Below are 13,588 nucleotides of genomic sequence, written 5' to 3' on the forward strand. Positions count from 1 at the left end.
ACTGGTCCCGGAAGGATGTGTCCACTTTCTCGTGGGGTTCCCGTGCAGCATAGTTACAGAGGTGTTAGCACCGACTCGGGGTACAAGTATGTGCCTGGATGCTTGTTTCTGAAATCCAGTTCCACTGCAGAAACTGGTGCATTTTATCTTGTGCTGAAGGTGATTGTACTCTGGTTTAAGCCTTTTTTCACTGCCGGTGACACGGTTCTGGCCATATAGAAGCCATGGCCTTAGGCTGACCCTGTTTATGGAGGTTAGCTTGCTCAGAGGGGGGATGCTGCTGAACAGTTGTTCACAGAGGGAATTTTTATAAAGGCCAGTTGGGTGCCTAGAGGCGATACATATGTAAGGGGTAATGCATCAGCGAAGACATCACACATTTCCAACTAAGGAGATGATGTCGTTGGGAAGTCACCACAATACAGATTGAACCTCTCTAGTCCGGCATTCTCTGGTCCGGCAACATCCGTGGCCCGGCATGATTTTAGTTAGCCAGATGTCCATTTACCATGGGTGTGGCCAAGTTTCCCGCAGTCCCATAAAGTTTGTTTACAGCCCCCAGTTCTGGCTCTCAGTGTTCTGTGCTGTTATTTAGCTTGAATTTACCCCTAAATGTCTCCTCAGAGCCCAGTAAGCAGTGGAAGTGTTGGTCGTGCTGCTAGACAATATTGAACTCTGGTGGTTTGACAAATTCTCTGGATCGGCACCGGTCAGGTCCTGAAGGTGCCAGACTAGAGAGGTGCAACCTGTATTTTATCTTGGTCAGTTCATTAGAGATGAAGATGAGTTGAAAAGAAATGGGGAAAGCTGAGATGTAATCTACCTCCCTCCTCGCACTGGGAGGATGTGGAAACACCTCACCGAGAGACAGTAGGGCGTATCCTGGGCAGAGCCGAGCAGTGCACTGCATTATCTGTAGGCGGTGTTCTTGAGCACTGGGGCCGTGTGTTTTGAAAGTGCCGTGGCTTGCGTCAGCCAGTCAGCAGGGACTGTGCATTCCCAGCTGGGGGCGGGATTGTGATAAGGATGTTCTGGCTAATAACCAAAACGGGTGGCGCTCCTGGCTTCCGGTGAGCCACTGTGTACTCAGCTCTGTCGAATGCTCATTGAACACACAGAGCTGCTGCCCTCTGAAACTGACTCTGGAAGTGACCATTCTGGTTTTACTGCCCAGGCTGGATGACGCGAAGGAGGTAAACTAGCTACCTGTTGGGTGAGACCCTGGTATGCTTTACAATCTAAAGAAGGTGGGCTTGGGTCACACAGTGGACGGTGGACGTTGAGGAGGCACCAATGAATGGGCATGTTTCACCGTGCCTAGGCCAAATTGCAAGTGCTTTGCTGTCAGAGGCTTGGCTTTAAAAATAAGACCCTTCAAGCCAAAGCCCCATCAGCTCCACCGCCTAAGTAGAGCTGTTTTAGTGATGATCACACGGGGTTTGTCCTGGTGTCCTGGGTCCATGTTCCTCCTGGTTGATTTCTTGCTCCCCCCCCCCATTCCCTCCACCCCAGAGGTGGCTGCATTTCAGAAGTGCCGATACACTTTTCAGAGCAGGAAAAACTTAAAAAAACAACAAATGGTCTAATAGCATCTTAAAGTCTTAACAAAACATGTAGATGGCATCATGAGCTTTCGTGGGCGCAACCCACTTCTTCAGATGACCGGAGTATTAGAAGTCCTGGATCCAAGAATAGATAAGGGAAGGGAAGTGGTGAGGGGGAGAAAAAATAGAGAAAGAGACAGTGAGTAGTTCAAATAGTTACAACAGGCTGATAAGAACAATTAGCGCCACCATTGTTTGGTTGGTAGGTTAAGTCATAGGATGTGGAAGATAGTGTGAGTCAGCCTACATACAACTTACATAAGAATTAAACTTGTGAATGAAGTTAAGTTCCAATTCTTCCCTCTGTATTTGGCTTGTGGAATTGGCCTGCAACAAAAAGCGACTTGGAGATTCATTAATGAGTGTCCAGGTAGATTAAAGTGTTCTCCACCAGGTTTTTGTGTGTTCCCCTTTCAGATATTTGATTTGTGTCCATTCATTCTTTCCCGCAGAGATTGTCCAGTCTGGCCGATGTACATGGCAGTGAGACATTGCTGGCATTTGATGGCATAGATCACATTAGTGGATGTGCAGTTAAATGAGCCTCTTCTTTGGTGATGGATGTGGTTGGGTCCAGTGATGAAATCGCTGGTGTAGATGTGTGGGCAGAGCTGGCACTGGGGCTGATTGCAGGGGTGGGCTCCTGGATGATTACGATGTAGGTGTGTTGCATGGTTACTGGAAAGAATTTGTTTGAGATTTGGGGGTTGTCTGTAAGCGAGAATTGGCCCCAAGGCCTGTGAGAGTGAGGGGTCATTTTCCAGGATAGGGTGTAGATTGTGGATAATGCGTTGGAGGGGTTTAAGTTGTGGACTGTAGGTGATGACAAGTGGAATTCTGTTTTCTCTTTTGGGCCTGTCTTGAAGTAGTTCGTGTCTGGGTACTCTTTTGGCTCTGTCAATCTGTTTTTTCACCTGCTCTGAAGCTTTTCAGAGCAGGAAATGCATCTCAGATGGAAGGTACCACATGTGTAAGATGGTTGTTGTCTATTCGGAGCAGGATGCTCTTGTGGGCTGGGACTCAGGAGAGCCAGGTCCAATCTATGTGACCTTGGGCAAGTCACTTAACACCTTTGCTTCGCTTTCTCCTCCCCCTTCTGTAAAGTTACAGTAATAATCTTTCCTTTCTCCCCTCCTTTGACTTGTCTGCTTCGTCTGTAAGCTAATTGGAGTGGAGGCTCTCGCAACAGGAGAACCTCAAACACCTCTGAGTTGTTCGGAACTGCACCAAATATTGCTCTTTCAGAAGTTGACAGCTGAACGCTGACTTCATACATCTTTGGGGCTTTACCATGCGAGGGAAAATGCTGCTTTGAACCCTCTTAATTTGTTTCTGTGCTTGTTTCATTTAGTTTCCTTATCCCCTTGTCAAATCCCTTTTTAGTAGTTTAACACATTGTACTTTGTTTGCTCCCCCCCCCTTTTTTGTATGTTCTCTGCTGCTTGATTATGTACTTCCAGTTGACCAGTCAGTTTGTAACTGAGATTCTACTGTCTATGTATACATTACACCTTGCATACTGGGGCCTCGATCTTCTTTGGGGTGTCTCGGTGTTCCCGAAATTCATAATATTGTAATGAGAAATACAGGGGACATTCAAGGGCTTATGAAACTGGCCAGAGGCTGGAAGCTTTGATGAGGAAGCAGACAACCACTTTTTATTGGGGCGGTAGGGAACCCATCCCCTTGTCCCAGGTCTGGAGGAGGATGGGGGATGTGCATAACACGTGTGGGAAGTTGTATCCGGACTCAGCCCTGTCCCTTATGGGTTTAGACTGACAGCTGTTTCCCTGTCAGCTGCATGTGATTTAAAGAAGGGGGGGGGGGGACGAACTAAGGACAGGCTGCCCCTCCCCTCCTAAAGCCCCGTGTAAAACCAAGGAGGATGCAGAGGCTGCAGCAACGTTCCCTCCATTGCTGGCCCAGCTGACACACGGGTCCACATTGCGGTGGACATGAGCGATTCTCTCTGCTCCTACTGTTGTGCCCAGAAGCCCTTAGGAACTGGCAGCCTGCATTATGACCCAGCCCTGGGGCACCCTGAGAGAGGGGAGGCCCAGCAGCCTGAGCCCCGGCTGAGGAGCCAGGCATCCTCCATTCTGATCTTGGCTCTACCCCGACTCAGTACGGGGTCTTGGGTGAAACATTCATTTGCTCTAAGCCAGGGGTGGGGAGCCTAAGGCCCAGGGGCCAGAGGCGGCCTCCGGCTTGCCTGGACCTGGTCCCCAAGGCTCAGGGCTCCCCCTCCCAGTATTGGGGGGCCCATGCTAGCAGGGCTGAAGCACACAAAATCTACTAGGTGTGCAAAGGGAATGTGGGGAGGGTCTTTCTCTCTTTCAGTCAAGGGCCATCAGTGAGGGTTGGGGGAGGAGTTGTTTTGTGTTTTTTGTGGGGAGTGTTGTTGGGTTTTGTTTTGCTTCTCACTTGTGTGCGCCCCCCGACTGATTTTCCTGTGGGTCAGTGGCCCCCCGACCCCAAAAAAGGTTCCCCACCCCTGCTCTAAGCACTAGGCAGCATTTCCCCCGCCTAGCCCTACTGGGACCACTCTTGGAAGGGTCCTGGAGAGGAGACTCTTAGGTCCATCTCGCCTGGTAAGTGCCGTGAGGAGAGGGGAAAGCACCTCCCGTGAGCACAGCAAGGCAATCCCAGTGCAAACTCATGCAGAGCCCAGAGGAGCCTGTGTGGGGTTCCTGGATCACGCATCCAGCCGGCAGGGGGCCTGAATCCCCGAGGGAATTAACAAAACCGGCTGCCGTCAGGCTGAGCTGACTCCAGACAGCAGTGGCTAGACGCGCAGGCCGGGCGTTAAAAATTCCGTGCCGAATGGGGTGGGGGTTAACGTGAGTTTGGCCCGAATCTTCTTTGCACTGATCCCATGAGGTCACACCTGATTCACACCCAGGGTGGGGATAGGGGGAACCTGCCGTGTAATGATAGCACAGCACCTTTTGTTTAGGATGAACTCCGTCCCAGGGCCCCAGGCCCAGAACAAGCTGTCTCCAGCTAACGCTCAGGGAGCCTCTCCAAGCTGACATACGAGCATGGGGATGGGACCCAGTCAGATCATTCCACCCCCCCCACACACACACACACACACACTCTCCCTACAGTGAAGGAAGACTCCTGTGTTGTGCCCCTAGAAACCCTGGTGGCAGTACACAAACTGATTCATACACCATACTATACATCAACAAATGCCCAGGGGTGCTTTTCTTTCTATCCACTGTCTGCGCAGAGGCAGCATATTCTGGAGCAACATGAGGAATAAGCGATGGGCTTAAATTGGAGCAAGGGAGGTTTAGGTTGGACAATCGGAAAAACTTCCCAACTGTCAGGGTGGTCAAACACTGGAATAAATTGCCAAGGGAGGTTGTGGAATCTCCATCACTGGGGATATTTAAGAGCAGGTTAGACAGACACCTGTCAGGGATGGTCCAGATGGGGCTTGGTCCTACCATGAGGGCAGGGGACTGGACTTGATGACCTCTCGAGGTCCCTTCCAGTTCTAGTGTGCTATGATCCATCCTCTAGCCCTGCCTGCACTCCCATTGGCCTGGGACATGCAGCAAGCCTGATTCGATGATAATGGCCCCTTTTGACCTTCGAGTCACTGTCTCCCTGCCCAAGTGCTGGAGTGGGACACTTAGCAGTTAGCTGGGCTGCTAGCCTGTCCCCAGGATGCTGGCCGGGTTTGAAGGGCTTCTGGGAAGTAATGGCCTTTCGGAATTACCCGGCGGAATGATGTGATGGGGGCAGAAGAGCTGATTGGTCGGCTACTTGTAACACCCTTTATCTAAGTAGTGCCCCCCAGAACTCTGGGGTGGTCACGTGGCGTGGTGCTCACCACCCCGGGCTGGCTGTACTGCAGTGATCCAGGCGAGGGGGAGTGAATCCTGCATGATATAAGCCAGCTGGTATCCCGATCGCTGCTTCCTTGTTTGGAGGTTTCTTGCAAATGTCATGGCTTCATTCCCCCTGCGCTCCCCCCGCGGCTTATAATGCTAACAATCGGGAAGGTCTGCAATGTGTTTTTTAAAGTGCCGGCGCCAAGGTGGAGATAGAAGCACCGTGTCAGCCACTCCGTTCCCTGTCTCCAGTACTTTCCCCTTTAAATCTGGGGCTGCAGGGGGCTTTATGAACCCTCTGTGAGCAAGGGCTATTGGTCCCACCATCAGGCGAACCCAGATCTTCTGCCCCCCGGGTTCTGTACTACTGCAGAAGGCAGTCTGTCCCACAGCTGGTCAGGAACGGAAGCCAGGAGTCCTGAAGCTCACTGTTTTTCTAGATATGACTCTAGAAAACACTCCCTTGTAGCTGCCCTGACTCCCAGGCGGTGTTCCCTCTAATTTTTTCCTTCCATGTGTGCAATAAATTTTGTTATGTGCACCAAGGTATGGGTAGATGTGCACCACCAGTAGAAACACATGTGGATGCTCTGCTGATCACCTGGGCAGCATTCGAATCTCTCCTGGGCGGCCACCCAAGCACTCCGCTTACAGGGAACACTACTCCCCAGCCTTTTCTCTTACCACTAGGCCACGCTGCCATCCTAAAATGATACCGCTAGGCCTGAGCCTCTGAAGAACCAATAGCAGGTAGGAATATAACGCTGCATTACAACTGTCTGAAGATGAGTGACTATACAAAGGAGCAGCAGAAGGTGGGAGCAGTATAATAAATCCCAAGCCATGACCCAGGTTAGCTGTAAACATCTGCTTAGTGTGTCTGCAATTTGCTCTGTTGACAGAGGTTGGTCGGGGCTGTCTGTTGAATTGCTCCCCTCCCCGAAGCTTGCTCCTTCCCTTTTTGAGCTGCCGATTTTTCAAGTGCAGGATGATTCCCCTGGAGGGGTCAGGGTGGCCGACTGTCTCTTCCTCGAAACAAAACAACCCCCGGCGCCCTCCTCCTTTCACCTTCAGCCTCACAAAGAGCTGCTCCCTTGTGCCCAAGTGGGTAGGGTCTGGCTGCCGCATAAATCCTCCTCCGTCTGCACCTGACGCATGAATGTGTGTGTGTGGCGGTGTCTCTGCCCTTCACCTTTTCTCTCCTTGGGGAGCCGTGCCGGGGATCTTTTTTTTTTTTGCTTCCTTCCATGCTTCCATGTTCGGCGTGGCTGCTGGCCGCTCCTGCACGCGAGGCTGCGAGCGTCACTCGGTTTGAGTGATGAGCCTGAGATAGAAGAGACCCAGCCTAGAGAGAACTAATGCCTCTCTCCCCCGGCGTGTGCCCAGAAATAAAGGGGAGAGGGAGAGCGAAGGAGCAGGAAGCGCACACCACCGGAGCGGGACTCCAGGGAATCCGACAAGTTGGAGATGAGGATGAAAAGCTTATTAGATCCCCCCCTCTGCCTGCCTGCCAGTGCAGGATTGTCCCCCACGGTGCATTGCCTAGTACCATAGAAGAGCCATTGGAGTGGCAGGAAGACTTACCGCTCTTCCCCGGGATGGTGGTAGCCGGGAATCACTGCTGAGCACAGGAAGGGGACCTGTCACCATGCTAAAGTTCCGGGCAGACCGCCGGGTCAGGTAGGACTCACCTCGGGAGAACAGCAGGGCTGGGGGGGGGGAAGGGAGGGGAGGAAGCAGGCCAGAAAGGCCGGCCTGGTTTGTTGCTTTTGGGGGGCTTTGCATGGGTGTGTGGATGGGGGAACTTCAGCTTGGCCAGTAACTGCTGCATTGCAGTGCTTGGGTAGGAGATGCTTAACTCGGGAGTTTACAGAGCTGGGCCAGGCAGGGCAGCTGCGAAGAGAGGCAGGATTGAAGGAGGTTCCAAGGAAGTGACTTTGCTCGAGAAGGGCCCTGGGAAGCTGGAGGAGTGGGTGGCGGGGAGGAGGGGAGGCAACTGAATGAGTACCGGGAGGAGCTGGGAAGCTGGATGGAAGCTGGTGGAGGAGGGGAGTAGTCGGCAGAGGGAGAGGGGGGGAGGACGGTGCCTGAGGATAAAAAGAAAGTGCTGCTGGCTGGCAGAAGGAATGAAGCTCTGACAAAAGGCTGCAGGCAGGCGAAGAGCCCGATGGGTGGTACCTGCCTGCAGACATTCATTCTGGCAGCTCGTGGGATGTCAGCTTTGCTAAGGGGTCCCTCCGGTCTCCCAGCCCCTGGGGCAGAAATGTGTGTCAGTGCTTCCATTTGAAACCACAGTCCCCGCGAGCCGGAGTGGGGCAGAGGGGCGGTATCACTGCCTAAGTAGTGCCACCGTGCTCCTAAACGGTCGGCTTTTATGCAATCCTTTTTAAAACCAGGGGCAACCCCAATTTCTAGTTAGAAAAGTACCAGGAAGGAAATGGGGTTATTTCTTGGTGTCAATTTCTTCATTAAATTCAGCTCCTTTAGTTATAACAATAATAATACAGCTGACCTGGTGTGGGGAATGAGATGTTTCCCCTCTTTCATCTGGGGCACGTGCTAAGGAAAGCCCCTTACACTAGTCATGGGGGAGAGGGGGGAGAGGAAGAAAGCAAAACAGCATTGAAACAGTATTGGCCAAGAATACTGGGGGTTGGATGATCTGCAGGAGGAGTTCCTTGTAGCAGGATTCCTGCCACTACACATTTAATATCCTCCAACCCTGGCTTTACCCCAGGCCTTCAGGTGAAACTTGCGAGTGGCTGGGTGGAGGGAGGAACGGGGTCTTGGCAGCTCCAACTCTTACCGTTCTGCTGACTCCACGCAGCGCTGGCTCTGTTTAACGGTGACATCATCGGTGGGTATTCGGTGCACGAGGGCCCAGCTCATGGCTGCATGGCGTGTTGGGGCTCAGAGGCTGGAGTGAGGGAGTCCATGTTCCAGGCAGAGAGCTGCAGGCAGGTAGCCAGCGGTGTGCTAGGCCCATGGTGTGTGGGGGAGCTTCGAGGAGGGGTGGTAATTCTATTGCAGCTCTCCTCTGTTCCCTGGAGGAACGTTGGAAGCCGCCATGGAATAGAACTGAGCAAACCTGGCACTGACCGTGTACCCCTGCCTTTGCGTCGATTTCTAACTCCTCCAAGTAAGGGTATGTTTACACTGCTGAGTTTTTCCGAAAAAACTTCTTACATCCACACTGCAGTTGTGTTCTTTCGGAAAAAAATCGAAAGAACGGAGGGGTTTTCCCGACATCGGTAAGCCTCTTTCTACAAGGAAGAAGCCTTTTCCGAAAGAGCTCTTTCGGAAAAAGTCGTGTGTGGACGGGGAAGAGGGAGTTCTTAAGCAAAAAGAGGAAAAAGCACAGGTGCCCTGGTGGCTACTCCGTCCATAGCAATCAGAGCTTACATGCGAGAGAGCGTCCATTCAGCGTGGATGCTATCTTTTGAAAAAGCAGATCGCTTTTTCAATGCTCTTTTGCTGTGTAGACGCTCTCTTTCGGAAGAAGTTTTTTTGGAAGATCTCTTCTTGAAAAGCTTCTTCCGAAAGAAGCCTGCAGTCTAGACATAGCCTAAGATCCAGAGCTGTAGCCCAGCCTGCAGCTGAAACCTACTCCTCACTGGGGCTCTCCAGCTTGGCCGTCAAGTGCCTCGTTCAAAGTCCCCCTTGACTGTAGTGAGCTACAGGTCAGGCCCTACCTGAATGGGTCAAAGGTGGGTTGTCGTCCTGCCTCTACAGGAATGAGGAGCTCCCGGGTGGAGTCATGCTCCATTGCTTTGCCCCAGTGCAGCCCTCCGCCCGGGGTGGAGGAGTGCACAGCGATGCCCTTCCCGATTCATAGCGTTTTGAGTCTGGCTGCAGGGGGGGAGTTGCTCTGGATTAAATGGACGTGTGATGTGAAAGTGGTGCAGTTGGGTGGGTGGCAACTCGGATCGGTTTAACCCTGGTTGACGTTAGTTTAGCTGACGCAAGCTACAAGCTAGATCACTCTAAGCCAGGTGTAAACCAGCTCAAGCATCTGTAAGCAAAGTTGCCCTGATTTAACTAAACAGCTTGGATGTGTCTAGACTGGCAAGTTTTTCCACAAAATCATCTGATTTTACGGAAAAACTTGCCAGCTGTCTACACTGGCCGCTTGAATATCCACAAGAACACTGACGATCTTATGTAAGATCGTCTGTGTTCTTGCGGAAATACTGTGCTGCTCCCGTTCGGGCAAAAGTCTTTTTCTGAAAGACTTTTGCGCAAAAGGGCCAGTGTAGACAGCACAGGAGTGTTTTCCGCAAAAAAGCCCCGATCGCGAAAATGGCAATTGGGGCTTTTTTGCGGAAAAGCGCGTCTAGATTGGCCACGGACGCTTTTCCGCAAAAAGTGCTTATGCGGAAAAGCATCCTGCCAATCTAGACGTGCTTTTCCGAAAATGCTTTTAACGGAAAACTTTTCCGTTAAAAGCATTTTCAGAAATTCATGCCAGTGTAGACGTAGCCCTTTAGTACAGCTTGGTATAGGGGAGGCTTTGTGTTCACTGGGCACAGGTGCAAATGGCTACAAAGGTCGGAGGCAGAGAGGGCTCCATCCATACTAGGAAATTAAGGGCTTACAGTTCTTGACCAGTGGAAATTGTAGAGGCCATTTAGGGCTAGACAGCACCATCGTAAAAGCTCCTGAGTTCTGTCTACATTATAATCCAATAGGTAGGGCACTAATCTAGGTCTTAGCCTCTGCTCTGCCACAGAATCAGTGAGTGACCTTGGAGAAGTTACATCCTCTCTCTGTGCCTCAATTTCCCCTCCGTATAATGTGGATGATAGCCCTGCCCTCTCTCTCAGTTGAGGACACAAGTATTAAAGAGTGTCAGGCGCACAGATAGTACAGGTTGGAACTCTCTAGTCTGGCACCCTCGGGACCGGACTGGTGCTGAACCAGAGAATCTGTCGGACCATGGGAGGTTAATATTGTCTAGCAGCATCACCAACACTTGCACTGCTTCCTGGGCTCCGAGGAGACGTTTAGGGGTAAATTCGAGCTAAAGAACAGCACAGAACATTGACCGCCAGGGCTGAGGGCTGTAAACGAACTTTATGGGACCATGGGAAACTTGGTTACACCCACGATACATGGACATTCGGCTAACTAAAGTCATGCCGGGCCATGGATGTTGACAGACCAGAGTGCCAGACTAGAGAGGTTCATCCAGTAGTACTGTAAGAGGGACTAAAATTATGTGTGTTCTTCAGGAAAGCCTATAATCCTTGGTCATGGCCCCAACCCTATTGTGCCGGGCAATGTACAAACACAGAACAAAGAGACATCTCTGCCCCAAAGAGCTTACAAACCAATTACTACTGTCCATGGAGCTGCATGGTTGGTGACTGATTTTTTTTTTTTTTTTTCCCCCTAGTGTAGCCAAGGCCCCTGGCACTATTGCTGCCTGAGTTTTAATAACATCACAGGGCCATTAGCCAGTGTAAAGCATTTTTGGCTGTGATACTAGTTTGGGGGCTTTGCCAAAGTCCCCAGAAACCACCAGGATTTCACTCCTTAATTTGTTGACTTTGGGTTTTGCTCACACCACCGCAGCTAGCAGTAGTAGCGTTGTTACATTTTGTGAACATTTTGAATTCCACCGTGGATTTTCTTACCCACTGAAAGCAATTTCTGAATGTGCCCAAACTCAAATCACTCCTCTGGTCCGCAGGAAATGAGGAGTAAAGCTTTGTAAACAGAAGCGGGGCCATGCAGGTTCTGCAAGGCACGTTCTGATTCCAATGTTGCGAGTCAGCCCCACCCAGAGTGGCTGATTCTGAATGTCCTGATGTTGTAGGCATGTTAGGAACTGAATACAGTTCTGATCTCTCCAGCATTTTTCTACAAGTCGAACCTCAGTAGCCCAGCATCCTTGGGACCTGACCAGTGCTGAACCAAAGAATTTCCAAAATGTCAGTAGCATCACTAACACTTCCACTGCTTACTGGGCTCTGAGAAAATGTTTAGGGGTAAATCTGAGCTAAATAACAGCACAGAACACTGAGTGCCAGGACTGGTGGCTGTAAAAAACAACGGGAAACTTGGCTACACCCCTGATACATGGACATCCAGCTAACTAAAATCATGTCAGACCACAGGTGTTGCTGGACCAGACTAGAGAGGTTCAACCTGTACTGATCTATTTCTCCACTGGGTAGAAGGACTCTGCCATCAATTCAGCCCATAATGTAGATACAATTATATTGGTTAAAAGGTGCCTTAGCTTAGCATAACTTATTCCCTGTCCTGTACAGGAATAAGCTCTAAGCTTTTATAGCAGTGTAACCGTGTTTGTATGAGGGAGGTTATATTGTTTTAACTACACCGGTATGGTTAATCTGGGACATCTGTTGTGGTTTAATTCAAGACTCAGTCCCGCTGCCATTAAAGTCTGTACAAGGCTTCCAGACTGTGAGGCGAGTTGAATCTGGCCATCGGTGTTGATGGGGATGCTTGACGCATGGGGTTTTACGCACGCCCATGGCAGAATCAAGCTCTCAGTGATGCAGTCCCACTTCTAATTATAAACAGACTTCCCTGGGTACTCTAATCTCCCTAATTCGCACTGAATACGGCTGCAGAGCCATTACTGTAGGGGCTGCCGCTTTTCCGAACAGCAGGGTAAGTGGTGGTGGTGGGGGAAAACAGACGGCCAAGGAGCATTGCACCAGTGTTGAGCTTTTCCCACTTAAAACCAGCGCATCAGCGAACACGGGCGTGCTAATTTGGTTGGACAGCAGGAGTTACTGTTCGTATCTCCTCACGTCACAGGCAATGTTCTGTGACGTGTCCGGCGAAGCTAATGAGCATCTCGGCCCCCAGACGCCTCACCTCGGCTCTCCGCAGGGACACGCGGATGAATTGCATGGCACCGATTAAGTCGCACGTGGCTCCGCACCGGAGGGTTCTGCTGCAATTTGTTGTTTTGCTCAGCATGGCAAATCCATCAGCCTTTCCAAGTGGCGCGTCAGGCCTTGTTGTGGTGATGAACCTGCCGGATGACGTCCGGCAAGCGGCCTGGATCTGCTATGGATGTTCGCAAACGTTCATTTTGGTCAGCGTGTAACTGCTGGCTGTGCATTTCCATGCAGGGGGGCGGAGGGAGCAACCCGAGAGCAACAGCTCCTGCCTGCCCGCCCTTTCCCCTGCTGCAGCAGTGTGGAGGCAGGTGGCTCTGCAGGAGCTGGTATGTGCAGGGAGGCTGGCTTCCTGCCCCCAGCTCCCCCATCCCCTGAGCTACTGCCTCTCTGTCAGAGGCAGCAGCACAGGTGGAGCAGGTGGCTTCATGGGGCACCAGCTGCTGCCTCCCCCACCCTGCACTGATGCCTCTGTGGTAGGGAGCGGAGTGGGGGCGGGGGAGAGGGGATCCTCGGGAGCCAGCATGTGGAGAGAGATGGCTTAAAAGCCACGTCCCCCCCAGGCACCGGTCCCCCCTTGCCCCCGCACTGCCCAGGATAGAGGTATGTGCTAACATCCCTCGTATCCACCCGTGATCTGGGGTTGGCTACCTCCACTTAGATTCCTCACAAACCCATCTGTGATTGGCGTGTAGGAGGGGGACAAAGGTAAACTGAGGTTTGCTCTGATTTAATCGTGTCTGTTTTCTGGCACCGTTCTGCCCTCGTTGCAGAGCTGTCACAAGCTGCCATCTCATCTGTTCCTTCCCCCCCTTCCTCCATCAAAGCTAATATCCACAGCCTGCTCCTTTAAGTCCCCTTTGCAGAGATCCCCAGCGAGATTCTGAAGGCAGCTGCAGCTTGGAAACAGCAGGGAAGATTGTAGCTATTGTCCGGGGTGGAGAAATTCATTTGTCCCTGCAAGTGTGAGCTGGGCTGGCTGGCGGAGAATGTTCTCCTGGGTCAGTCACAGACACAAGGAAAAGCACCGAGGCTGGGTTTGACAACAGTCGGTTGGGAGCTGGTGTAGTCTAGTGGTTAGAGCAGACAACAAGGACCCAGGATTCCCGGATTTTATTCCCAGTTGCTACGACTGACGATGGCTTTAGTACAGATGCTGATACCTCCGCTCTGGCTCAGTCAAGCCGCATGCAGGGCTGGCCCTACCATGAGGTGAACTGAGGTGGCCGCCTCAGGTGCCAGACTGTGGGTGAGGCGCCCC

At 51.7% G+C, this 13,588-nt stretch overlaps 1 protein-coding gene across 16 annotated transcripts in view; it reads left to right on the top strand.

The window, feature by feature from the left end:
* Positions 1-13,588, top strand: part of PLEKHA6 (pleckstrin homology domain containing A6) — a 143,999-nt gene that overhangs the window by 75,732 nt on the left and 54,679 nt on the right. The window contains exon 1 of one of the 16 annotated variants that reach the window (XM_075910161.1): positions 42-1,193. The exons of 14 other annotated variants lie outside the window; for them this stretch is intronic. In XM_075910161.1, the coding sequence (XP_075766276.1) occupies positions 1,180-1,193 (14 nt within the window). In that variant the 5' untranslated portion in view covers positions 42-1,179. Of the gene's footprint in view, positions 1-41; positions 1,194-5,868; positions 7,130-13,588 lie in introns of those variants that run through there. One more of the 16 variants, XM_075910160.1, reaches the window with a different exon arrangement.

This window comes from Pelodiscus sinensis, chromosome 27, assembly GCF_049634645.1.
Source record: "Pelodiscus sinensis isolate JC-2024 chromosome 27, ASM4963464v1, whole genome shotgun sequence".
NCBI classification, from domain to species: Eukaryota; Metazoa; Chordata; order Testudines; family Trionychidae; genus Pelodiscus; species Pelodiscus sinensis.